The 26,879-nt window shown below is 34.2% G+C and overlaps 1 protein-coding gene across 2 annotated transcripts in view; it reads left to right on the top strand.

Annotated features, from left to right (window-relative positions):
- APOOL (apolipoprotein O like) overlaps positions 1-26,536 on the top strand; it is a 77,493-nt gene extending 50,957 nt beyond the window's left edge. For both annotated transcript variants that reach the window (XM_031671557.2, XM_031671560.2), the window contains 7 exons: positions 8,356-8,475; positions 11,396-11,450; positions 12,887-12,985; positions 14,495-14,586; positions 18,420-18,533; positions 18,901-19,018; positions 25,970-26,536. In XM_031671557.2, the coding sequence (XP_031527417.1) occupies positions 8,356-8,475; positions 11,396-11,450; positions 12,887-12,985; positions 14,495-14,586; positions 18,420-18,533; positions 18,901-19,018; positions 25,970-26,058 (687 nt within the window). In that variant the 3' untranslated portion in view covers positions 26,059-26,536. The remainder of the gene's footprint in view (positions 1-8,355; positions 8,476-11,395; positions 11,451-12,886; positions 12,986-14,494; positions 14,587-18,419; positions 18,534-18,900; positions 19,019-25,969) is intronic.
- The last annotated feature ends 343 nt before the right edge of the window (positions 26,537-26,879 follow it).

Genomic DNA, 26,879 nt, shown 5'->3' on the forward strand with positions numbered 1-26,879 from the left:
CATTTGTCATTTGTGGATTTTTGAATGACGGCCATTCTGACTGGTGTGAGGTGATACCTCATTGTAGTTTTGATTTGCATTTCTCTGATAATTAGTGATATTGAACATTTTTTCATGTGCTTCTTGATCATTTGTATGTCTTCCTTGGCGAATTGCTTGTTTAGGTCTTCTGCCCATTTTTGGATTGGGTTGTTTATTTTTTTCTTATTGAGTCGTATGAGCTGCTTATATATTTTGGAGATCAAGCCTTTGTCGGTTTCACTTGCAAAAATTTTCTCCCATTCCATAGGTTTTCTTCTTGTTTTATCTCTGGTTTCCTTTGCTCTGCAGAAGCTTGTAAGTTTCAATAGGTCCCATTTGTTTATTCTTGCTTTTATTTCTTCTAGGAGAAAATTTTTGAAATGTATGTCAGATAATGTTTTGCCTATGTTTTCCTCTAGGAGGTTTATTGTCTCTTGTCTTATGTTTAAGTCTTTAATCCATTTTGAGTTGATTTTTGTATATGGTGTAAGGGTGTGTTCTAGCTTCATTGATGTACATGCTGCTGTCCAGTTTTCCCAACACCATTTGCTGAAGAGACTGTCTTTATTCCATTGTATATTCTTGCCTCCTTTGTCGAAGAAGAGTTGACCAAAAGTTTGTGGGTTCATTTCTGGGCTCTCTATTCTGTTCCATTGGTCTATATGTCTGTTTTGGTACCAATACCATGCTGTCTTGATGACTGTAGCTCTATAGTATTGTCTGAAGTCTGGGAGAGTTATTCCTCCAGCCTCATTCTTTCTCTTCAGTAATGCTTTAGCAATTCTAGGTCTTTGATGGTTCCATATAAATTTTATTATGATTTGTTCTAGTTCTGTGAAATATGTCCTGGGTAATTGGATAGGGATTGCATTAAATCTGTAGATTGCCTTGGGCAGTGTGACCATTTTAACAATATTGATTCTTCCAATCCAGGAGCATGGAATATCTTTCCATTTTTTTAAAGTCTTCTTTAATTTCCTTCATCAATGGTTTATAGTTTTCTGTGTATAATTCTTTCACCTCCTTGGTTAGATTTATTCCCAGATATTTTATTATTTTGGGTGCTATTTTAAAGGGGATTGTTTCTTTACTTTCTTTTTCTGTTGATTTATCGTTAGTGTAAAGAAAGGCAACTGATTTTTGAACATTAATTTTGTAACCTGCTACCTTGCTGAATTCTTCGATCAGCTCTAGTAGCTTTTGTGTGGACCTTTTAGGGTTTTCTATATATAGTAACATGTCGTCAGCATATAATGACACTTTTACCTCTTCTTTTCCAATTTGGATCCCTTTTATTTCTTTCTCTTGCCTGATTGCTGTGGCTAGGACTTCCAGGACTATATTGAATAGGAGTGGTGATAGTGGGCATCCTTGTCTTGTCCCAGATTTTAGTGGGAAGCTTTTCAGTTTTTCACCGTTGAGAACTATGCTGGCTATAGGTTTGTCATATATAGCTTTCATTATGTTGAGATATGTTCCCTCTATACCCACTTTGGTGAGAGTTTTTATCATAAATGGGTGTTGAATTTTATCAAATGCTTTTTCTGCATCGATTGAGATGATCATGTGGTTTTTGTCCTTTCTCTTGTTGATGTGATGTATTACATTGATTGATTTGTGTATGTTGAACCAGCCTTGTGTCCCTGGGATGAACCCCACTTGGTCATGATGTATAATCTTTTTTATGTGTTGTTGGATTCTATTTGCTAAAATTTTGGTGAGGATTTTGGCGTCTATGTTCATCAGTGATATTGGCCTATAATTCTCTTTTTTTGTAGTGTCTTTGCCTGGTTTTGGTATCAGGGTGATGGTGGCTTCATAGAAAGAGTTTGGGAGTATTCCCTCCTTTTCAATCGTCTGGAAGAGTTTGAGAAGGACTGGTATGAGTTCTTCTTTGTATGTTTGGTAGAATTCCCCGGTGAAGCCGTCCGGTCCTGGACTTTTATTTGTAGGGAGGTTTTTAATTGCTATTTCTATTTCCTTTCTAGTGATCGGGTTGTTCAAGTGTTCAGTTTCTTCTTGATTCAGTTTTGGTGGACAGTATGTTTCCAGAAACTTGTCCATCTCCTCTAGGTTATCCAGTTTGGTTCCATATAGTTTTTCATAATATTCTCATATGATATTCTGTATTTCTATTTTGTTTGTTGTAATTTCTCCATTTTCCTTTCTTATTTTGCTAATTTGTGCTCTCTCTTTTTTCTTCTTTGTGAGTTTGGCCAGAGGTTTGTCGATTTTATTTACTTTTTCAAAAAACCAACTTTTGGTTTGGTTGATTTTTTCTATGGTCTTGTTAATCTCTATTGTATTTAATTCCTCTCTGATCTTTATTATTTCCTTCCTTCTGCTGCTTTTTGGGACTTTTTGTTCTTCTTTTTCTAATTGATTCAGGTGGTGGGTTAACTTGTTTATTTGAGATTGTTCTTCTTTTTTGAGAAAGGCCTGTATCGCTATAAACTTCCCTCTTAGCACTGCCTTTGCTGTGTCCCATAGGTTTTGAGTTGTTGTGCTATCATTATCATTTGTCTCAAGGTATTTTTTAATTTCAGCTTTGATTTCCTCATTGATCCATTGTTTTTTCAATAACATATTGTTTAATCTCCATGCTTTTCTTTATTTCTCCTTTGTTTCTCTGTTGTTGATTTCCAGTTTCATGGCATTGTGGTCAGTAAAGATGCTTGAGATAATTTCTATCTTCTTAAATTTGTTGAGGTTTCTTTTGTGTCCAAGTACATGATCGATCCTGGAAAATGTTCCATGTGCACTTGAAAAGAATGTATATTCTATTTTTGGGGGGTGTAACGCTCTGAAAATATCCACCAAATCTAGTTTTTCTATTGTAGTATTTAATTTCTCTGTTGCCTTGTTTATTTTCTGTCTGGAAGATCTGTCTAGTGATGTTAATGCAGTGTTAAAATCTCCAACTGTGATTGTATTCCCATCAATATCCCCCTTTATCTGTGTTAGTAATTCTTGTATGTACTTAGGTGCTCCTATATTGGGTGCATATATATTAACGAGTGTAATATCTTCATCTTGTATCACTCCTTTAATCATTATAAAATGTCCTTCTTTATCTTTCTTTATGGCCTTTGTTTTAAAGTCTATTTTGTCTGAAATCAGTACTGCAATACCTTCTTTTTTGGCTTTTCCATTTGCATGGAATATCCTTTTCCATCCTTTCACTCTCAATCTATATGTGTCCTTCTCCCTAAAGTGGGTCTCTTGTATGCAGCATATTGAAGGTTCTTGCTTTATTATCCACTCTGCCACTCTATGTCTTTTGACTGGAGCATTTAGTCCATTAACATTTACAGTAATTAATGATAGATGTGTGTTTATTGCCATTTTGAACTTATCTTTGCAGTTGAATTGGTATATCCTCTTTGTTCCTTTCTTCTTCCTTTTGTGGTTTGGTAATTTTCCTTTGTATTATCATGGATTTTATTTAATTTTTGTGACTCCCTTGTAAATTTTTGACTTGTGGTTACCCTTTTTTCTAAATCTATTAACCTATACCCGTTTTTAATAAACTGATAATAACATGATCTCAAACCCATCCTACTGTTAAAAAAATTTAAAAAAGAAAGAAAAAAAATTCTATATTTCCCTGCCTCCCTCTCCCACTCTCAGTGATTTGTATGTCTTCTTTTATAATTTCGTGTTTTCTTTATTTGTAATTCATGAGTTATCACCTTTCCAGTTGTACGTTTCTCATTTCTGTAGCATCCTGCTGCTTTTCTATTTAGAATAGCCCTTTCAATATTTCTTTTAGCATGGGTTTAGTGTTGCTAAACTCCTGCAGTTTTTTTTTTTGTCTGTGAAACTCTTTATTTCTCCTTCTATCCTAAAGGATAGCCTTGCTGGATAAAGTATCCTAGGCTGCATCTTTTTTTCATTCAGGGCTTTGAATATATCTTGCCACTCCCTTCTGGCCTGTAGTGTTTGTGTAGAGAAATCAGCTGAGAGCCTTATGGGGGTTCCCTTGTAGTTCACTCTTTGCTTTTCTCTTGCTGCCTTTAGAATCATTTCTTTATCCTTGACTCTGGCCATCTTGATTATGATATGTCTTGGTGTGGGTCTATTTGGGTTCTTCCTGTTTGGGACCCTCTGAGCTTCCTGTACTTGGATATCTGATTCCTTCTTTAAGTTTGGGAAGTTTTCAGTCATGATTTCTTCAAAAAGCTTTTCAATCCCCTTTGATCCTTCTTCCCCTTCTGGGACCCCTATTGTGCGAAGATTGGGACGCTTTATATTATCCCATAGGTCCCTTATGCTATTATCATTATTTTTTATTTGCTTATCTTGTAGTTCTTCTGAATGGGTGCTTTCTGTTGCCCTGTCTTCTAGATCACTAATTCGTTCCTCTGCATTAACTAGTCGGCTTTGCACAGCTATTAGATCATTCCTCATCTCTGCCATTGAGTTTTCCCATTTTGCTTGGCTCTTCTTTATAGCTTCAATTTCATTTTTGACATATTTTATTTCTCTAAGCATTATCTCTTTTAATTCCTTCAGCAATTTGATCACTCCTTTTTTGAAATCTTGATCTAGTAGGCTATCGATGTCTATTTCATTGATCTTTCTTTCAGGGGATTTCTCTTGTTCTTTTAATTGGGAAAGGTTTCTCTGCTTCTTCATCTTGCTCATACCTCTCTGGCACTGTGGTTTATGAAGTGTCAGTTGTCTATTTTGGATCTTAAGGATTTTATCTATCTAATGCCTATTTAGGAATAGAACTTAGGGAAAAAAAAGAAAAAAGAAAAAAAAAGAGAAAAGAATAAGAGAGAGAGAAAGATTTTTAAAAGAAGGGAGAAAGAGGGTTTGAAAACAATGTATAATGAATAATAGAAGAACGGGTTGAAGCAGAGTATTAATCGGGTGGAGAAGTCCTTTTAAAACCTTAAAAAAAAAGGGGGGTGGGGAGATGAATATATGTGTTTGAAGCCTGTGTCTAATCTATAACAGGACATCAAAACCCAAGAGAAATAGAAATGAATTAAGAAGTAAAAATTAAAAGAGTAATTGAAAATAGAACAAGTAAAAACAGACTAAAACAAAACAAAACAGAAACAAAAACAGAAAACAAAAAAACAAAACAAAGCAAAACAAAAACCAAAAAAAAAAAAAAAAGGGGATTGTCGGTGTTCTCCTGGAGTCTGTGTGCTTTTAATGTGATGTCCTTCTGTCTTCGTCCTGTTTTGGAAGCTCAGCTTGTTTTCATAGGCCCTCCGTTGGCGCCCTCTTCTGTGCTGCTCCCAGCACCTGTCGGCAAGCAGATCGCGCCTCCTCCTAACATGGGGTCAGATGCAGCTCTTCTCTGCTGTGGGCGGGCGGGTCACTGCCCCTCTGGATGCCGCAGACAGATGTTGCAGACTGGCCAGGCAGGAGGACGGGTCGTGCCCCTTCCCGGCACCTCGGTCAGGGGTTGTGTTCCTGCCCGACAGGCGGGGGGACAAGTTTTTAATTTTGATAAAGTCCAGTTTGTTTATTTTTTTTTCTTTTGTTGCTAGTGCTTCTGATGTTATATATAAGAAATCATTGTCTAACCCAAGGTCATGAAGATTTATCTGTATGTTTTCTTCTAAGAGTTTTATATTTTTAGCTCTTATATTTAGTTCTGCAGTCCATTTTGGTTCAATTTTTTCTATATATGGCATGAAGTAGGGGTCCAACCTCTTTCTTTTGCACGTGAATATCCAGTTGTCCAGGTACCATTTGTAGAAAAGACTATTGTTTCTTCACTGAATTTTCTTCATTCCCTTGTTGAAAATCAATTGACCATAAATGCATGGGTTCATTTCTAGACTCACAATTTTATTCCATTTATCTATATGTCTATCCTTATAGCAGTGCTACACTATTGTCTTCTAACAAGACAAATTTCTTTTGAAATTGGGAAGTATGTGTCCTCAAACTCTGTTCTTTTTCAAGATTGTTTTTTCTATTCTAGGTCTCTTTTACCTTTGTATGAATTTTAGCATCAAATTGTCATTCAAAATAGTGAATTTGTCTATTTTTCCTTGTTTCATATATTTTGAGAATATGTTAATAGATGCATACAAGTTTAAGACTGTAATATCTCTTGTTATTTAAATTTTTGTCTTAATAAAGGTACTTTATCTCTAGTAATGATTTTTGTCTTAAAGTCTATTTTGTCAAATATTAATGTAGGTTATAGTAGCTTTATTTGGGTGGCTGTTTGCCCAAAATGAATTTTTTTATTCCTTTTTTTCCAACCTTCTAAATAGTTGTTTTAGGAATGTCTTATAAACACCATGTGACTGTATTTTGTAAATGCATTCTGATAATCTTTGCCTTTTAACTAGATCATTTTATCCATTTGCAATTATGATAATTTTAATTAATATCTTTGGAATTATTTCTACCAAGCTTTTGTGGCTTTTGTTTTTCTTACTTCTTCTGTTCTTTTTTTTTTTTTGCTTTCTTTTTCTTTTTTTCCATAGCAAAGTTTGTTAATTATGCCTTCTTTTTAATTTCTTTCATTGGTTACCCTAGAAATTTTAACCTGTGTTCATTTCAAATCTCATCAGTATATTTACCCTCCATCCAAACAATATTAAGAATTTAGAACATTTTAATTTCTGTCATCCTCTCCTGACTTATACCATACTTATGTTCAGGGATTTAGTTCTGTTTTAAAAACACATGCATAAAACATTTTATTCTATATATTCATTATTTTAGATTTACCCACATATTTACCACTTTATTTGCTATTCATTCCTTCTTGCATCACAGACCTTCTCAATGGGAATATTTTTCTTCTGTCTTAAGTGATTTAAAGTTTCCCAGTGAGAGTTATTTTGTTGCAAACTATCGTGGGTTTTGTCTGAGTGTGTCCTTACTTCTCCCTTCATTTTTGAAACAAAGGTATTCTATTGAGAATATAATCCTCAGTTGAGTTACTTTTTTTAGCACATTGAGGATATTATATTGTGCCTTCAGGGTTGCTTTTGGGAAGTCAAAGTTTATCTAATTTTTATTCCTTTGAAGGTAATCTTTTCTTTCTGGCTTTTTTTTTAAGATCCCCTCTTTGTCTTTGGTGTTATGGAGTTTTACTATGACTTGTCTAATTGTGGATTACTGTATATTTGTCCTGTATTTCTGAATCTGCCAAATGTTCATCAGTTCTTGAAAATATCTTGGCTATTCTCTTCAAATATTACCTCTGCCGCATCTTTCTCCTCTCCTCTGGGACTCTGATTAGACATCTGTTAGTATTTCTCACTCTATCTTAATCTCTTTCATATTCTTTTCATTTCTTTGCATAAAAATTTCTTCAGGTCTACTAGTTCACAAAATCTCTCGGCAACTATATGCAGTCTATCAAAACTTACCAGTTGAGTTCTTTATTTAAGTTTTCATTTTCCAGTTCTAGAAGTTCTCTTTTTCTTTATTTTTATTAGCTTTGATAATTTTTGTAGTCTCTTGCTCTTGATTCAAATTTCCACTTTATTTCTTTAAGAATAAAATATATGTATTTGACATGATATGTTCTAATATATATACTTTTTGTGGATCTGATTCTGCTCTTTGTTGTTTCTGCTAGCTCTTATCCAGATGTTGCCTTGTGTTTTCTAATTTTCCTTCTTTGTGTTACTTAATTTTTTGAAATTGTGTCCTCATATTTCTTGGACCTTTATCTGTTGTAATTCTTTGAAGTCTGTGTAGCTTCCTCCAGAGAGAAGCTGTTCATTTGCTTCTGCCAAAGCATCTGTGGGAGATCCCAGCCTGGGAGCACTTTAAATGTACACTTGATCTGAGGTTTCTCAGATTATCGAGATAGTTGTATGCTGCAGATTATATGAGTTCTCACTTGTGTTTGCCAATTCTTAGGAAATATTTCCTTCCTCTCTACTCAGTGCCCAATCTTTGAGACTATCAGTTTTCCTTACAGTCTCTTGGAGTGAACTGTTTATTTCTAGTTCAACCTTAAGTTGAGGATGCACCACTAAGAATGCCAACTTTATAGAATCTCCCATAAGATTGCCCACCTGAAGCCCATTCTGGGTTTAGTTTCCTGATCCCATACTCCATGAACCATCTGTTTTACAGCAAACAACATCAAGGTCAAAACTGTTAGTATTGTTCATCTCTGTGGGTTTTTTGTCTTCACTTAATTTCTGGCTTCTGGGTAGTCTTTATAAGCAGCTTACCAGATCATTCCTGCATTTAAGATGGTTTAAACAATATTTTATCAGCATTTTCAGTTGTTTTTAGTGGGAAAGTTGATGAGGATTCTTATTCTGCCATTCTGCCAGGAAAGGAAGCCCAGCTATTTAATATTTTGACATGATTTTTTTCTGCCTCTAGCTCCCCATATATACTCCACCACCTCTCCAGTCTAAATATGTTGAAGAGCAGCCTGGTCACTTACAAATGGGCTTTGCGTCCATTCGCACTACTACTGGTCGTTATATTGGCTGGTGCAAGGTAAGTGAATTCTAATAGTGGCTTATTATTGGAGGTTTCTCATTTGTATTACATAACAGTTGTTCCAGTTATCCATTGACGTGTAACAAACTACCCCAAAACTTAGTGATTTAAAACAGCAACTATTCAGTTATATCTCATGATTTTGTGAGTTGGGAATTTAATCAGACTTTGGACAGGTGATTCCTCTGTTGCATGTGGTGTTGACAGAGGCCACTCAATGGTATTCATCATATGAATGGGCTGATCTAGAGGGTCCAAGACATCTTTATTCTCATCACTGGCACCTTGTCACAGGTGGCTAGAAATCTGGGCTCAGTTGGTTATATTGATGGAAGCATCTACACATGGCCTCTCAGGTAGACAGATAACTTACATGGACAGTTCATGTCTCCTAGAGAAGACATTGCAAGAGGCCCTAGTCAGAATTTGCTAAGCTTCTTACCCATCTATAGATGTCCCTCTAAAAAGAAAGTCACTCTCATAGCACATTTGTTAAATCAAGTCACTAAGGCCAACCAGTTTTTAAAGGACGGGAATTAGGTGCTACCTCTCAATACAAATAGCAGCAAAGAATTTATGGCCATATTTAATCCACTGTACCACTACTGCATAGTTTGAAATACTTAAGCAAATGTTTATGTCACCCAGCATGTACAGAACATTGCTTTACCATTTGCATGAAGTTCTGAGATTACTTCTACATTGTCCCTTATTTGGCTGAGTGAAATGTTCGCTTGTTGAGTTTAGTTCATAAGGCCATTCGGACTATAGTCGGCTATTAGGCAAAACAGAATTCACCTGAATACTTTGGCTTCAATCAGCATTATCCACCAGCACAGTGGTGAAGTAAGCTAATACAATACTGATGTTCTATTATCATCATATCAACGTGGGTGTGTTAGCATCAGCATCTCCAGTGTCAGTGTCATAATGATAATGTTGGTACCATTGTTTTCATCATTCTGACCTAATAATCACACAGCTTTCCTTCAGGTCTAACCTATCCAGTTGTGAACACTTGTGCTTTTTGTTTCTAATCCATTCTTTTTAAAAAGAAAATTCTAATAATCTTACAAAATATTAAATCTGTGAACTCTGGTCATGTCAGATGATATTTCAAACATTTGATGAATATATTGTGTTATTTTTAAAAATTTGTGCCTGTCAAACAACTAACAGACTCTTAATGTACTCTTTAATAGTTTGACTAGTTGTGCTACACATTCTTAATAGTTTGGTCTCAAGAGAGAAATAGCTTAACTAATTAGGGTCTGAATCATACCCCTGAGGCTATATGCCAACAGCTGGATGATTCAGACTGAGGTCTCTTGAGACCTAATTTTCCATAGTGTTCTCAAAGTTGTTTTCAGTGAGGTGAAATGTTCCCGAGAGATCTTCCATTTGCTATTGTTATTGTCGCCCAATTTAAGACTAAAAGAACCTTTTATTCTGTTAATATGCTGAAACAAATAGGTTGAAGAAGGGCATTTTTGAATGTATTTCATCTTAGTATAAAAATTTCCTCTCTAATTTTCCCTTAAGAATGTAATCTATTCTTTAAAAATTACCTCTGACTCTAATTACATTCTGCATTAAACTTAGAATCATGTAGGGCAAATTCAATTCCTATTCCTATGCCTTAGTGTTTTGAAATTTAGGTAGCAGTGACCTCCAGTGGTAAAAGTGAGTTCCTAAACACAGCTAAGGAAAATTTCCCAAAGGAAGTGACTAGTTTTCTTCCTCAACAGTTGCATGATTTCCCAATCAAACTGGTCTGTAAGTATTATAACTTGGAAGGTGAAATTTTCTCAAGAGGCAGTCCCTAAAGAGAAGAAGCTCAGTGGCAGTTAGCGTCTCTGTTGGTTTGTACAGCTTTAATCCATGATGAACAGAATAAACCTCTGCATCTGATCACCATGAAAATGTCTGAGACAGTTACTAATACCAGGAATATCAAGAGCAATAACTTATTTCTTTCCTGTCTAATATAATCATTTCTATTTTATTTGCTTTGAAAATATCTTGTTGTTGTTTATATCCTGTAGTTTCATAGCAGCTAGTTCAGGGGAAACCATATATTTGGATTATGCTTTCTAGTTTCATCAATAGAGTACAGCATGACCATGGGTGATTACTATGGGTAAATCATTCTGTGCCTTCATTTTTCTCCTAATGTAATTGAGATAGTACCAACCACTCAATAAATGTACATAGCAATATTTCTTGCATTAAAACAAATTAGAAACAGGTAAAAGGAATAATTTGATTTAAAGCTTTAATCCCTCCAATAGATTCATCTAATCTTGATTTGTAGAGAACTTATATTCCTATTTGAAAATAAGATGGACACTAGTCTGTGTAGAATGATTTCTATCCTGAAATAAATGTCTTATTTAAATTTTTTTTCTTATTCTGATGCACACTTAGAAAAATGGCAAAGATGAAGCACTTATCTTTAGGCTTTTTGTTGTTGTTTTCTCCACAAATTATTGTATTGTTGTTGCCACATCTTTCTTAATCAGATGTTGCTTCTAAGCTGAAATATACCTCTCTTTATGCTTTATTTAAATTCCATTTATTTCTCTATGCTGTCATAAAATAAGATGATGAATCTTTGTATTTCTGCAATAACTTTTCTGTGAGCTGCTCTGATCATTTTATAGGCATTACTCCACCCATTTATATGAGGAAAATAGTAAGCAAGTATTATCTATGTTAAATAGAATGAAAAGCATGAAATGAAGAGAAGCTAAGTTCAACATGTGTCCTCCTAGAGAATAATAGGAAAGTTAGATTTAGACTTGGGTGCCTTGCTAATTTAGCATTTTCATATAACCTCAGAGATGGGGGCTATTTGATCTAATTATCAACATTTTCAAAAATACAGATGTTCTCTTTTTCCCCTTTTTTTACTTAGGGTGTTTATGTCTTTGTGAAAAATGGGATAATGGATACAGTACAATTTGGGAAAGGTAGGTGAGTGAAACATCTATAATTAGAAATGTTCTGCTGTCTTTTTAACTTGCAGGGTTTAAATGTGAGAAAAATAAACTTGCTATGTTGTCCATTATCATGTTTTATCAACTCAAAAGATACTCTCTATAGCAGTTTATGATAATAATAACAAAGCAATAGTATCCATTATTTATTTAGCAGTCATTATATGCTGAGGCACTATGATAAGCATTTTACATAATTTATCTAGTTTAATTTTGTAGCTAATCTCTCGGTGTTGGGATTATAATTATCCCCATTTTACAGATGAAGAAACGGGTTTAGAAGGGTTAGTTAGGTTACCAAAGTCACACAGCTAGTAAGTGGTAGCACCTGGACTGAAACCGAGGTCTGTTTTAACTACAAAATCCATATTAGATACTCATAAAGCATAAGTTAGAAACATGTCTCCGCTGTTATCAATTAGTTTAAATAAGTGCTATTTGCTGTTAAAATACATAGTATTTTGCTATCAATTGCTAGGAAACACTATACCAATTAGTCACCCTAGAATATTTGAGCTAATGTTGGAAAAACAACTGTATTTCACTCTTTAGTTTGATTATGGTTTTTAGCAGCAAGCAGATATAGCTTCCTGACATTCTTAGCTTAAGCTAGTTGTTGAAATAAATATGTATGGGGGAACAGAAAGATCAGCTAAAATTTTAAGTGTCTCTATGATGTTGATCACCTGTCTATGTATTATCATTATTTAATGTCTGTACAAATTATATTCCTCATCAACTTTGAGGAAGTGATTGCCATTAAATAATTAACTATGATAGAAGAGAGTGTTTTGGGATGGCATGGAACCAGAAACAATTTAAATATACAAAGAACCAAGAAATTTAGACCTTGCCCACTCTCTATTTTTTTTCTGTAGGCTCAACTTCTCATCCTGATCATTGGTTTTAACTAAGAGCAACGGCTGCTCTAAGGTTATTGGGGAGTCATGGCAAGCAGAGTGTAGTAGCTGCATGTTTCCCTAAGCTATTATTCAAAGCTCCCTAATAAAGTATCTTTGAATTCTTATTGGATCCTACCAGTGTTTGAACAGATAAGGCCAGAAGCATTTCCATCATAGGGATATAATACACAATCAGGATTTACTTTATAGTAAGGCATCTTAAGGTGTGCACTGTAGCATCATATTTCATTAAAGTGTAATAATCACCTGTATCAAGAAACAAATGCCATTAAATCAGCTGTGGAAGGAAGATTTTATTTTGTAGCAAGTAACTATTACAACTAGCTTTTAAAATTGCTGCTCAAATCATTATTTTGTGTAGTTTTTTTGAAGAGTGTTAAACCATCTGCTGTTATCTTAGCAAATCTCTGTAATTTTTCCACATTATACCTATATAGGATGCCCAATTATAGTAAGTTATTTATATTAATTTTCTGATTTCTTAAGATGCATATGTCTATTTGAAGAATCCACCTCGAGATTTTCTTCCAAAAATTGGAGTGATTACAGTTTCAGGATTGGCAGGCTTCATTTCAGTGAGAAAAGGTAAAGTTAAAAAGTATATATTCTCTCCTTGCCATTATATTAATTTCTGAATTTTACTGTTAGAAGAAAACCTCACATCCTTTGTTAAGTAGTATTATGATGGGCTACCATAAACATGTTTAGATTCTATAGTAAAATGTGTTTACTTTTAGAGACTTTTTGTGTTTTCAAATATATAGCTATTCCAAAAGAAGTTCAGTATCATTAGTTATTAGGGAAATGCAAATGAAAACTACACTGAGGATACCACTGCATACCTATTGGAATGTCTAAAATTTAAAAGATTAACCATACCAAGTATAGTCAAGAAAGTAGAGCAGCTGACACTCTCATATACTGCTGGTGGTAATACAAAATGGTATAGCCATTCTGGAAAATAGTTTGACAGTTTCCTGTAAAGTTGAACATGTAATCACCATGTGATATGGTAATCTCACTCCTGGATATTTACACTGGAGAACTGAAAAACCTGTACACAAATGTTTATAGTAACTCCATTCGTAATCACCAAAAGCTAGAAATAACCTAAACGTCTTGCATCAATAAACAACTATGTCACATTCATACAAAGGAATACTGCGTAGGAACAAAAGGAATGAACCATTGACACATGCAACAATCTTGATGAATCCGAGTTAAAGAAACCAGTCTTAAAAAGTTACATATTGTATGATTCCATTTATATGACTTTCTCAAAAAGATAAAACTACAGTGATAACAGATCAGTGGTTCTCAGGGGTTAGGAGTGGAGAAAATGTGTGACTACAAAGGGATAGCAGGAGATTTTTTTTTAGTGGTGATAGAAATGTTCCATATTCTGATCGTAGTGGTGGTTTCTTGACTCTATACATATATTAAAATTAATAGAAATGTACCAGAAAAGTTTAATTTCCTGAAAAAGTTTGAAAATGACTGCTTAGTTAAGGCACTTTTGGAAATGAATGAATTACCGCAAATTACTTGCAATTATTAAATTATCACTTCAGTATTCTAAATAAGTGACATGAAGGAGTTATGTACCTTTTAAAATCCTTAGCTGATTAGTTAGTTGAATCTTTCACCTTTCTAAGGACTTAATCAGAACAGGATATATGGAGAGAGTCCATTTCAGTTTAACATGCTGTCATAAACATGGTAGTTGATTACTTCTGTATATTACCATGCTTTATTAGATACTTGAAAAAATATGATTACAACTCTCGGTTTCTTAGTACATGAAAAAGTACCTAGTTTTAAAAAAGAAGAAAATCATCAGCCCCCTTTGTGTAGGTAATTATCAACGTTAGATTGAGAATACTTTTCTTAAATTGGACATGACAACTAAGAGGTATTAAATGAATTATAATCCTTAAGGACATTTTACCTATTATCTTGATTGGTATTATTACCTAAAGAATAATTTAACAGAGGATGATGGCTTAAAGGGGAACAAAGAATATATTAAAGTTATAAAAGCTTCAAGTCTCTGGTAGCATCTGTTTGGAGTTTAATTTTATTTGCATGTCATAGGTTCTAGGTTTAAGAAGATTGCTTATCCACTGGGACTGGCCACTTTAGGAGCAACTGTTTGCTACCCAGTTCAGTCAGTAATAATTGCAAAGGTAAGTTCTTTTTAAGTGATAGCTTCATTTCAGTATTTGTTTAAACTCTCAGTGTAACAATATTTAAATGTCATACAGCACCTGCAACATTTAATTTTCATTGAAATATAGTTGGTATCAACTTTTATGTTGGCAAAATTACATTAGCATCTCAGCACGATAAATGCCATTCTTAATTACATGATCATCACAAATAAATAGGATGAATTTGTTTAAATATAATTCAAGAATATAAATGCTTGTTTGAGGATTAAGTTCAGAGACACCAAGTTAGAATTTATAGGGAGGAATACTCCTCCATTGTTGGGCTATGTAAAATTCAAAATTCTTTAAAATCGGATGAACACTGAAAAACATTTTTTAAATAATGTGAGTACAAACTCCTCTTAGATTTGTATTATTTCGCCTAGCCTTTTACAGTTGTCTTGTGTACCTCTAATTTGACAGCAGTTTTTTTTAATTATTCACTTTTGACTCTTTACAAAACTTATTTTCCTAAACACAGCAATTCTCTGTGTAACTTTTATTTTATCCTGTTATGTTACATTTAAATTATTTATTTATAATAAAACTGATTAGAGACTTGGAAACAAATACAACTTATTCTTGATAAGTGTACAAATCACTTGTGAGAGACAATACTTGGATATTGTTGAGTACCTACTAGTGATGAATATTCAGCATCCTGTGAATATCATTTATTGTAAATTTTAAAACAGCTTTATTTAATCAGACAAGTCTCTTAAAAAAAATGTCAGGTAAGTACTCTTCTGCTGTATGTGTATTTTTCTGAAGGAAACGGCTCATACATTTTAAGAGATTCTCCAAGGGGTCTACAATGTAAAAAAGGTTACAAAATGATAGTCCAGAAAGTCCTTTGAAAAATAAAAGTCACACTCCAGTTATTCACTATTTGGAAATACACCTCAAGATGGAATTACTTTTTGCTTTTTATATTTCTCCTCACAATTTTCATTATTAATTTATGTAAAGAGTAACAAGAAATCTCTTTGAAAACTATAAAATATCTAGGAATAAGCTTATCAAATAATCTTTTAAAACCTATTTTAAAAAATTAAAGATTAAATTTTACCAAAGGGCATTTTTTTAAACTTGAATACATTTAGTGATATGTCTTGTTTTCTAGATGAAAGGACTCAATATTGGAGTATGGCAGATGTTCTCAAATTTATGTATTTAATCTAGTTCTTACAAAATTCCTGGATTTGAAGGAAACATGACATTCATTCAGCCAGTATTTGTTGTCCGTGTATCATGTATCAGGAATGATACTAAGCTGTAGCATAAGCAATATACCAAAATAGCCAAGAGAACAAAAGAGAATATCCAAAAACAAATATATTGAGTATGTCTTTGTGTACGTTGTGGAGTGTGGGGGAGGGTGTGGTACAAGTAGCATTTCAGATCAATGTGTAAAGAAAGGATGGAGTATTCAAGAAATGTGTTGGAATAATTCACTTTTTGGAAAAATACTTAGACCTTTACCAAATATCATGCAAAAATAAATCTCAGGTGGAATAAAGATCTAATGATAAAATATACTACTACAAAATATTAGAAGAAAAAAGAAATAATTGTGCAGTCTTGAGATAGGAAAGGCCTTAAGGAAAACAATCCAAATGCCATCAAAGAAAAAAATTGATATATTTTACTACATCAAAGTAATACATTTCTGTTGATCACAGTATACCATATGCAAAGTTAATGAATAAATGAAAAACTGGAGAAACTATTTGCAACATATATAACAAAGGACTAAATAATATCCTTTGTATATTAAAAGCTTCTATAAATCGATAGGAAAAGAATGAATGCACTCTAAGAAAACGACAAAAGTATATGAGCTAGCAATCCATAGAATGAGAAACACAAATGGACCTAATATATGAAAGATGCTTAACTTCATCAGCAATCAAATAAATGCAGTTTAAAAGATCATGTATATAATGGCTTTTAGCCTTTCAGTTTGACAAGGATTTAAAAGATTCATAACACTGCTGCTGGTAAGTGAGGTTGGAAAACAGATATATACTCTTGGTGGGAGTGTAGATTGCTACAATATATTGCTGACTTTCTGGAGGCAATGTGGCTATATTATCAAAAATTAAAATGCATATTATATTTAATCTAGAGATTTCACATCTAGGAATCTTTCCCAAGGAAATACCACAAGGGTTTATGGTCCCAGTTGTATGTGTCAGACTGCTAATTGTAGCATGCTTATAATTGCCAAAAAAAGGAAGTATCCCATATGCCCATCAACAAGTGATTTGTTAAACAAGTCATAACGCCCATATGCCTATCAATAGGGGATTTGCTAAATGAACTGTGGTGTATCCATTATAGAATACTAACTACGCAGCTGTTAAAAAAGAAGCAGATCTGCTGGTGTATAAACTGATACGGAAACATCTGTGTGGCATATTGTTAAGCTTTTTTTAAAAATCACATCTCAAAATAATATGTATCGTGTGATCCCATTTGTGTTTAAAAAGGAAATACAGTGTATGTGTATGCAATTTATTTTAAACGTTAATCTAAAATATAATTGAGATTATAGTTTATAACCTATTCTCTGTTACCTTTTTTGCAATTCAGTAGTTCATCATGGATTTCTCTCCATGGCAGTGCATATAGATCTACCTCATCGTTTTGGTAGATCTATAAGTATCAATATTCTGTTTGTTTTAAAATGCTATGGATGTGCACATATAATGTATATATAAGAGTAAAAATTCAAGAAGGATATCCACATGACTGTTAACAAAGGTTACATTGGAGGGAAGAAGAGGACTTTCATACTAGTGGATTGACTGATTTTTCTTAAGTATAAATATATACTTAGCAAAAACAGTAAAAAATATTTTTGTTTAAGGAAGAAAAACATAGTTTTTAAAAATTTATGTTTATAGAAAGTGTAATCCTGGAAAGCTCCCCAAAACCTCTTTAATATTTGAGAAATCAATAGCTATTGAAATTACTTCAACCATAAGAAACAAAAGGATGGAAGAGAATAGAAGAAATCAGAAGGAGATTTTCAAAGGGAAAGAGAGATGAATGAAAGGAAAAGCAGCTTCAGGAATTCAGTCAGCATCCTAGCCTCCGCTGTAAGTTACCGTATTTGTAGTTCATTTTTTTATTTCATGTTTCTACCAAAAAAGAGTATTATTCCCTGGAGAAATACATTAGTTTTTTTTTCTTTATAACTAGAGAAAGCACCATAAAAATTTAAGCAAAAGTGTTAACTTCATAGCATCTTATAATCTCATTTTCTTAGTCAACTGTTTAGTATCTCAAACTATCTTTCCCAAACTCCTGTTAAATAGACATGGATTTAAATTCACATGTTACAGTGTGAATGCAAACTATACATTTTTAAGACTTTATTATTTTTACAGTACTTTTAGATTCACAACAAAATGAAGGAGAAAGTACAGAGATTTCCAGTTCACCCCCCTGCACCCTACCATGCATGGCCTCCTCGTTATCAATATCCTCACCAGAGGGGTACATTTGTTACAGCTGATGAACCTACAGTGACACATCATTACCACCCAAAGTCCCACAGTATACATTAGGATTCACTCTTGGGGTTATACAAAGTATACAATTTTTAGCCTTTTTCATGATGTAAGTAATTTTTCATATAAGATTTAGAAAATGAGGCTTTATGTTACATGATCTTGAGATTTATATCTTTATTATTGATTCTGACCTGGGTGTTCACATAAAATACCTGATGTAAATTCTTTAATGTTTGTTATTTTAACTGTTAAAAATATATATTATTTGACTCACTTTATTTTACTTAGGTAACTGGGAAAAGGGCATATGCTACAAGCCAGCAAATTTATGAAGCAGTTAAATCATTGTGGACAAAAAATAACAAAAAAGAGTCACTTCCTGAATCTAAAGAAAAAACTAAGGTAGAGTTTAAATGGACCAAAAAGGTAGACTTTGAGTTTTGTTTGGGTGAGTGTTGCCTTGGTTTTTGTTTCTTTTGGATTTTTTTGGTGGGGGGATAAGTAATCAGGCTTATCTATTTATTTTTAGCAGAGGTACTGGGGACTGAACCCTGGACCTCGTTCATGCCTGCTAAGTATGCACTCTACCACTGAGCTACACACTCCCCCAGGTTGTTGACTTGTAATAGGGGTCCCAGACAGAAGTCAAGGATGGAATGAAAGAAAACGAAGAAACATAATACCTTGGCATGCTATAGTTTTTTTTAGGATATTATATTCTTTTAGTAAAATGATTTACTTATGAAGGAAAAATCTTTTTGGTAAACAGCTTGGAAGCTCTGCTGAAATAGAAATACCTGCAAAAACAACTCACAACCCAGAACACTCAGTGCCTTTGCCAGCAAAACTCAGTTCTGAAACAAAGACCAAATCAGAATCTGTCTCAGGTTTGTTTTGGAATAATTCAAATTTGTTTTCATTCTTTTCTTAAATAATTTTATTGTATTATAATTAGTAGTTTTAACTTATTTATGAGTTTTCTTCATAAATGTTTCGTCTTTCTCTTATCTGTAGTGTGTGTATTTTTCTAGATTATGAGGTACTCGGGTACCTGGGATTTTTCCTAACTGCCACATAGTTCATAATACATACCTTTGCATATGGGAATATAGAGTAGCACTGGCCAGTTGGGTGAGTGAAGCATTTAATATCATTTTATAAATGTGGATTTTTGAATCAGTTGGAGGAAGATGTGTCTTCTTGGATTCTATCAGTTTACAGGCTATAAGAAGTCACATCTACATAGAGGAAATACCAGCTTTCCATTTCTTGAGCTGTTTACCCCTATCGGTCTTAGCTTCCACTATCAGTTTTACTTTAGATACCAGGAGCACTTTCAGCATGAAATAGTCAAAATAGGACCAGTTATAATACTAATATCTTTGCTAGTATTAGATACGGGCAGTTAATACTTTGTGGGACCAAATAGTGAAAATTGTACTTTCTAGGCAGATATTACCATGGTGTTACTGTGATCAGAAAGAAAATAAGTAATAACCATTTCAGTACTATATTCACATAAACTCAGTCATTGGCTTACATAGGTTTGTTTATCTGTACCAAGTAAATGGTACTACCCATTAAGTTGTCTTATTACAAAGGAAACAGGACCAACTCAGAGGTGGAGACTTAGGGAATAATGAAAGTATCTACCGTATATTGAGCAACCCCTGTAGTGCAAGGAGCTGTAAGTATATTATGTTATTCTATCTTTACCCAAAAAGCAAAACAAAAAACTCCAGTGTATATATAATTATAATTATTTCATGATGAAGAGACTGAGACTCAGGGAGCTTAAATAACTTGCCCAAAATCGTATAGTTTATAAGCAGTGGACTTGTGTTTATAGCCTAGTTATTCCTGAGACCATAGTCAAAGCTCTTTCCATTGTATGTAGATGATCTAATTTTAACCCAGAATTTAGTCTCTAATTTCAGCCTCCTCCTATCTTTCTTAATCTTTATAAAAGCTGTCACTGAGTAACAAACCTGATTTGAGTTTTACTATTTTCCTGTTACCTCTCCTTTCTAGTCAAGATAAGTTATACAGTTTTTGGACTCTGTATGAGTCATCCACAGTTGACCATATTTCCACAACTATATATCTGGTCATTTTTCTAAATGCCCGTCAATTCCAGAGATCTCTGTAGAGGTGTTACAGCTTAACAATAGGACCAAACCATCCCTAGCCAATGTCTTGACACATCTGGATTCTGGGACCTTCTACCCACCAGTCATGAGTAATGTGGTATATGAAAAGCATTATAAGGAGACATGTAGAGGAGAGAGAGACCCAGTACTATTCATACTTATATCATTCAGAATTGATTATACAGTAGACCCTTGGGACTCACCATTTCTACATTTCACATGCAGTCCCAAAAGTACAAGATATGAGAAACAGTAGTGATTATGAGCACAGGTTTTAGAATAGAACCTGGATCTAAATCCTAGATCCAACATTTTCTAGTTCTAGTGCCTGGGGCAGGTTATCTAATGCCTCAAGCCTCAGTCTCCTCCTCCATAAAATGGGACAATAATAGTGTTTTTTTTTTCTGACATGGTGGTTGTGAGGATTAAATGAGATGTTGCATGTAAAGAAGAAAGTACAATGTCAAGCACATACGAAGTTCTCAATGAGTCTTAGAAGATATTGTTATCATTTGCCTAGAGTAATTAGCCATTTGGCCAATCAGCAAATTTATTTTCATTGAGCATACTTTGGGAGCACAGTACTTAGCTAGGGAGACTAGCCATGGCCACCACTTCTCACCATACAGAATAGATTGGGTGTACTGTCCATCTATAGATCATGGCTCTGCATATAGAGCTTGGTTGTTCTCTATCATTCGTATACTTTATGATGACAACTGTGTTATTTTGGCAATCACAGATTTGGAAATTTGGTGACCTGAACCCCTTCAAAATCTGATGAAAGTAGAATGAAGTTTCTCACAGTCTCACAAGATAATGTCCCTCTCAAACTATGGACCTTGTGCCAAATCTGGCTCACTGACTAATTTTGTACATTCCACAGGCCAAGAGTAGTTTCTATGTGATTTAAATATTTAAAAAATCAAGAGAAAAATATTTCATGACAAGTGAAAACTGTTTGAAATTCAAATTTCAGTGTCCATAAATAAATATTTTTTGGAACAGAGCCACACTCACTCATTTGTTTATTATCTGTGGCTGCTTTCACCCTACAAATGGCAGAGTTGAGTGGTTGTGATGGAGACCTTATGGTTTACAAAGTCAAAGATGTTTACTTTGGCCCTTTACAGAAAAAGTTTGCTGATTCCTGCTTTAGAAGGATGAGGTGTGCCATATACGATTCATCTCCCCCTTGTGACATTTGCCAGATTTTTTTATGGGTTGTGAAACTAAATAGCCAAACTCAAAACCTCTGAAGGGCAAAACCAAATATCCTACAGTGGTTTAGTGTGAGAGAGACGGAAACTCAGGTGTCAGTCAGCTAAAGAGTGCCATATGTGAGGAACAGGGAGGAGCCAGAGATTGACTGACTCTTACTATAACTGCAACTCAGCTCAGTGCCTGATTGGATTGAGACGGTAAGTGTTTCAACATTCTGAAAAAAGGAAAAGGATCCCCTCTCTGGCAGACAATATCACCTGGAGCTTCTACAGTTCTTTTATACACAGTGTACACCATACAGATAAACAAAATACTAGTCATGCAAAAAGTCAGGAAGATGTGACTGACAATTAAAAGAGAAAAATATAAGAGCAAACCCACAGGTGATCTAAACATTGAAGTTAGCAGAAAAGCACTTTAAAGTAACTATGATGAATATGTTAAATAGAAAACACGATGACCAACATGGATGAAAAGATAGAAAATGTCACAGAAAGTTGGAATCTATTAAAAAATTAAGTGGATATTCTACAAGTGAAAAATACAGTACCTGAAATTGTGAACTCATTGGATGGGTTTAGTAGACTGTATACAAATACAGAAGTAATGAACTCAATACAGGTCAACAGAAAATAGCTAAACCAAAGCATAGAGAGAAAAAAAGAATGGAAAGAACAGAACAGTATGAGAAAGTACTTTACAGTGACTAATATCTTTTTAAGTGTTTCAGTTACTGAGAAGCTGAATACTGAATTTCATCCTAATTGTATACAAAAGAAAAATAGACTCTTAACAATCAAAACTTCATTCAGCAATTTATTAGTGAGCACTAACTTGCTTAAAATATAAATAAAGTGTGAACTAAATTATCAGTGAACAGATCACACCTAATTGCTATTTGAGACAATAGTTCGTTTTATAACTTTAAACATCTTTATTCATTTCCTGTTTAACACCAGCTTTTTAAAAAGTCTGCTAAAAACTTAAGCATAAATTATATTTTATTGGAGATTAAAAATATGATGAAGTACAAAGAAAAGCATTATAATGATTAGGGGATTGTGATTCAACAAGAGTTTTATGACTGCTAATTCTTTAGGAGGAAAGAGAGCCCTTGATCAAAAGGGATGAAGAAATTTCTAAGAGGAAATATATAATCCTTACTTATTCAGAAAAGCATGAGATGAACCTTTTTAAAAAGGCAGAAATCAGACGACCTAGGCTGATTCTAAACCAGAGAGATCCACCTCAAAATTTCTTGAGGTTTTTTTTTCCCCTAAAATTCACTCTACACAAGAATTATAAATCAGAATCTCCAGAGGCCTCCAAGCAGTTGGATTGTAGGAAAAGCTCCACAGGAATTTTCTGTGCATATTCCCCTAGTTAATAATGTCTGACATAAGCTATGGATGAACTAAAAATTGGAAGCCTTTCAACAAATTTTGAGAGGTGGAGATGTAAAGGCAAAGGAGACTTTCAAATTTGGGTGAGCTGAATCTTTGACCAGTTTTGGACAAGAATATAAATTAAGGAAATGAGTAGAAGTGTTACAGAATTTAGTCAATTGATAGACATTGTTAAGCAAATTATAGACAGGGAGACTTCTATAAAATAATTATTTGTCAATGCTTACTATAGTATGTTTGATAAAAACTATTGATAAAACTATTTCATAGTACCCTTTTCACTTGTACTGAGCAAAGGCTTCCACCAGGCGGCAGCAAAGATGCATGAGAAAGGAGCAGGCAGAACCAGTTGCTTAAGGGGTCCGCGTGCACCAGGTCTGTGTGCCACGCACCCCTTCTCAGAATGTTTTTAAATGTATAAATTAAAATATATACAAGATCTTATGGTAGCTCACAGTGAAAAAAAATGTGACAATGAATATATATATATGTTCATGTATAACTGAAAAATTGTGCTGTACCCTGGAATTTGACACAACATTGTAAAATGACTATAACTCAATAAAAAAAAGTTTTTAAAAATCTGTAAAAATAAATAAATAAATAAATAAATAAATAAATAAATAAATAAATAAAACCTTAACTCCCTAAAAAAATACATAAATTAAAACACATAGTAATATATAATAATATCTAACAACATATCTGATAAAGGCCATAGTTTTGAAGTAAGTGTATATATTTCAAGATATCTGCAACTGCAGTGTGATATGAAAATATCTGTGATTTCTGTTAGTGACAAAATCTAAGGAACTGTTAATACTATTGTGGTTTGTTACCTGCATTCATTATTGAAGAAAACGTTCATTTTTAGTCAGAGGTAAATGAAAATAAAGACAAATTTCCCCGACCCAAGTGCTCCGATCACATGAATTCTATCCCCAAACCCCTCCCCACCCCAAAGGAATCCCAGATTAAAAATCTCTATTCTGTGGAGAACAGTATTCGTATCATGAGTAGTGATTATTTAATACCTGGCTGCTTTTAAAATCTATTTGGTAGTGAAGTTACATGTAGGTCTATCACAGTTTATAAAACAGAAACTGTCTCTGAAATGATAGGTATAAAATAAATAATTGTGTGTAAATCTATTTCTCCCTTTTGTTTTCACCATAGAGCTAGAAATTAAATTCCTATAGGAAAAAATGTGTCTCCCAAATATAAAAAAAATCCTTTCAAAATGAATCAGAGTTTGACAAACATTTAAAATAAAAACAAATTTCTGAGAAAAGTATTTTTTGTCTTATGTCACAAAGTAAATATAAAAATTGTTCTTACATACTTACCATGCACAGAGTGTTATATGCACTGCTTTGTGTGCATCATTATACTGAATACTAAAAATAATGGTATGATATTGTCACTACTGTAAACCCCCATTTTACAGAAGAGCCAGAGTTGTTGTGTTGGTGGTCAGACAAAACTGGATTCAGTCCTGGCTCCACAATTATCAGCTGGGTGACATTAGTCAAGTTTCTTAACCTCTCTAAATTAAAATGTCCTTATCTGTAAAGCAAGGATAATATAAAAATATCATCTGTCTCAGAGCAGAATTGTGAGATAACGCATGAAAATAATGTAGCATCTTGCCTAGCACACAGTCAGCTTCTCAAGTTTACCACTGAATCACACATTGCCAAATCCAGGAGTCCATTCTCAATCTCTGTTTTATGTAATCTATCAGTAACTTCTAACATAAGTGATTACTCCTTCCTCTTGAAACAGTCTCTTCACTTGGCCTGTGGGGTATCCTTTACTCTTGGTTCTCTTGCTTCACTGACTGGCTGTTCCATCTCAGCCTTCTCTGTTACATTCTCCTAATGTTCTTAACCTCAAAAAGTTGGAGTATCCAAAGGGTTCATTCCTTGGGTCTCTTTTCTGATGTTCTGGATGATCTCATATGGTCCCATATGAGTTTTAAATATCATATATAGGCTAGGAACATAAAATTTATAAACCAGCCCAGGGTACTCCTAAACTGCACAGATTCACATTTCTAGCTGCTTACTCAATATTTGGATTCAGATGTTTAGTTAGCAGTTCAAATGTAGCACATCCAAAACTACACACTTCATTTGCCTTCCCTCAAATGTGCTTCTACATTTTTCCCATCTCAGTAAATGTCAGCTCCTTTCTTCCAGTTCGTCAAGTTAAAGAGACTCTTTCACACAACATACTCCATCCATTTAGACAATCCTGTCCATCCTACCTTAAGAAGTTATCCAGAATGCAATTCCTTTTCACCACCTCCACTGCTACTGCCCTAATTAAAGCCATCAGCAGCTGTCTGTGGGGATACTGCAGTAGCTTCCTAACTGGTCTCCCTATACTTCCACACTTGTTCCCCTATGGTCTCTTCTCCCCCACTTGTTTCCCTATAGTCTCTTCTCCCCAGAGCCAAGAGTTATCTTTTTAAAAACATAATATCATGTCACTCCTCAACTACCCAGTGACTTCTCATCTCACTTAGAATAAAAGAGAAAATCTTTGCCCTGGCCCCGTCTGGCCTAGCCTTCCATTGTTTTCTGATCGTGTCTCCTACCAAATCTCATTGCACCCACCATCACCACACCTTGCCTACTCTGTTGCAGCCATATTGGTCATGTTGTGGTTCCTCCGATGTGCCTCAGGTACATCATACCTCCCATCGGCTTCTCCTATAAGGCATTTCCATCAGATATCTATAGGGCTCATACCGTCACTGCCTTCAGTTCTTTGCTCAAATAACACCGTTCTAGAAGGCTTCCCTTGGTCACCCTATTTCAAACTGCACATCACTCAAGCACTCCATGTGCTCCTCCCTGTTTTATTTTTCTACAAAGCACTTGCCATCTTCTAATACATTTTTTACTCAGTTTATTCTCTCTCTCACCCAACTTGAATGCTATGTCCGTGTTGGTAGAGATTTTTATCTGTTTTGTTCACTAATGTATCCCCAGTATCAACAAGAAATCTGTTAAATGAATGACTAATTTTTTTCATTTTAATACTTTATCAGGTGCTACACAGTTTATGCCTGACCCCAAGCTCATGGATCATGGGCAGTCCCATCCAGAAGATGCAGATATGTACAGCACTAGAAGCTGAACTAGTCTGCAGAGAGAACTACAAGATGTGTGAAGTGGCAAATAATGATGAAAAAATCATGTAATTGGTAACTGATGCACAGAGTATAACTTAAACCAAGTTTTTCCCTTACATCTTCTAATGTACGGTGTGACGAATCACATAAATGATTAAAACACAAAATGTGACTACAATCCTGACAATATTAAATGATTGATGAAGAGGCAGAGGTAGAAGTATTAGGATGCATTAGATGATTTTAAGGGCATTTATAAAGAAATAAAAATAAAGTAAATATATGAACACTGATGAGACTAAAATCTGAAAAAATATGTATGTGTATATATAAATATGTATACATATACAGATATACATTTGCTTTAGCTTTTCTGAATTAATGTCAGCTAAATTAGAATGGTGTGTGGAAGGATGTGTTCCCTCCCCCCAATTTTGTTTTTCATTTCCCAGAGTTGGAATAAAATAACCATATTTTATGACACTTGGGCTTGGTTTTGTCTCTTTGTTTTATTAATGTTAACTCCTCTTAAATGTCCAAAAATACATTAACTATTTAAGAGGACCATATGCTACATGGGACCCCCCCAGTGCTGCTTAGCAGTCCTTCCTACGTTCCTAGGTGGTTTCCTATTCTGCTCTCCAGGAGACGTATTACACACCTTTGATTCTCAAACTCCTCTACCTGCCAAAGATGACTGTGTCTCCTATTACATAGTGAAAAACAGTAAGTCATTAGATATAACCTTTCCCAGCTTCTTCCCATCTACCTTCAAGACTTACCTCTTTCCAGCCAGGCATCGCCTTTTCTAAAGCTAATGCTTCTA

This window comes from Vicugna pacos, chromosome X (genome assembly GCF_048564905.1).
Source record: "Vicugna pacos chromosome X, VicPac4, whole genome shotgun sequence".
NCBI classification, from domain to species: Eukaryota; Metazoa; Chordata; class Mammalia; order Artiodactyla; family Camelidae; genus Vicugna; species Vicugna pacos.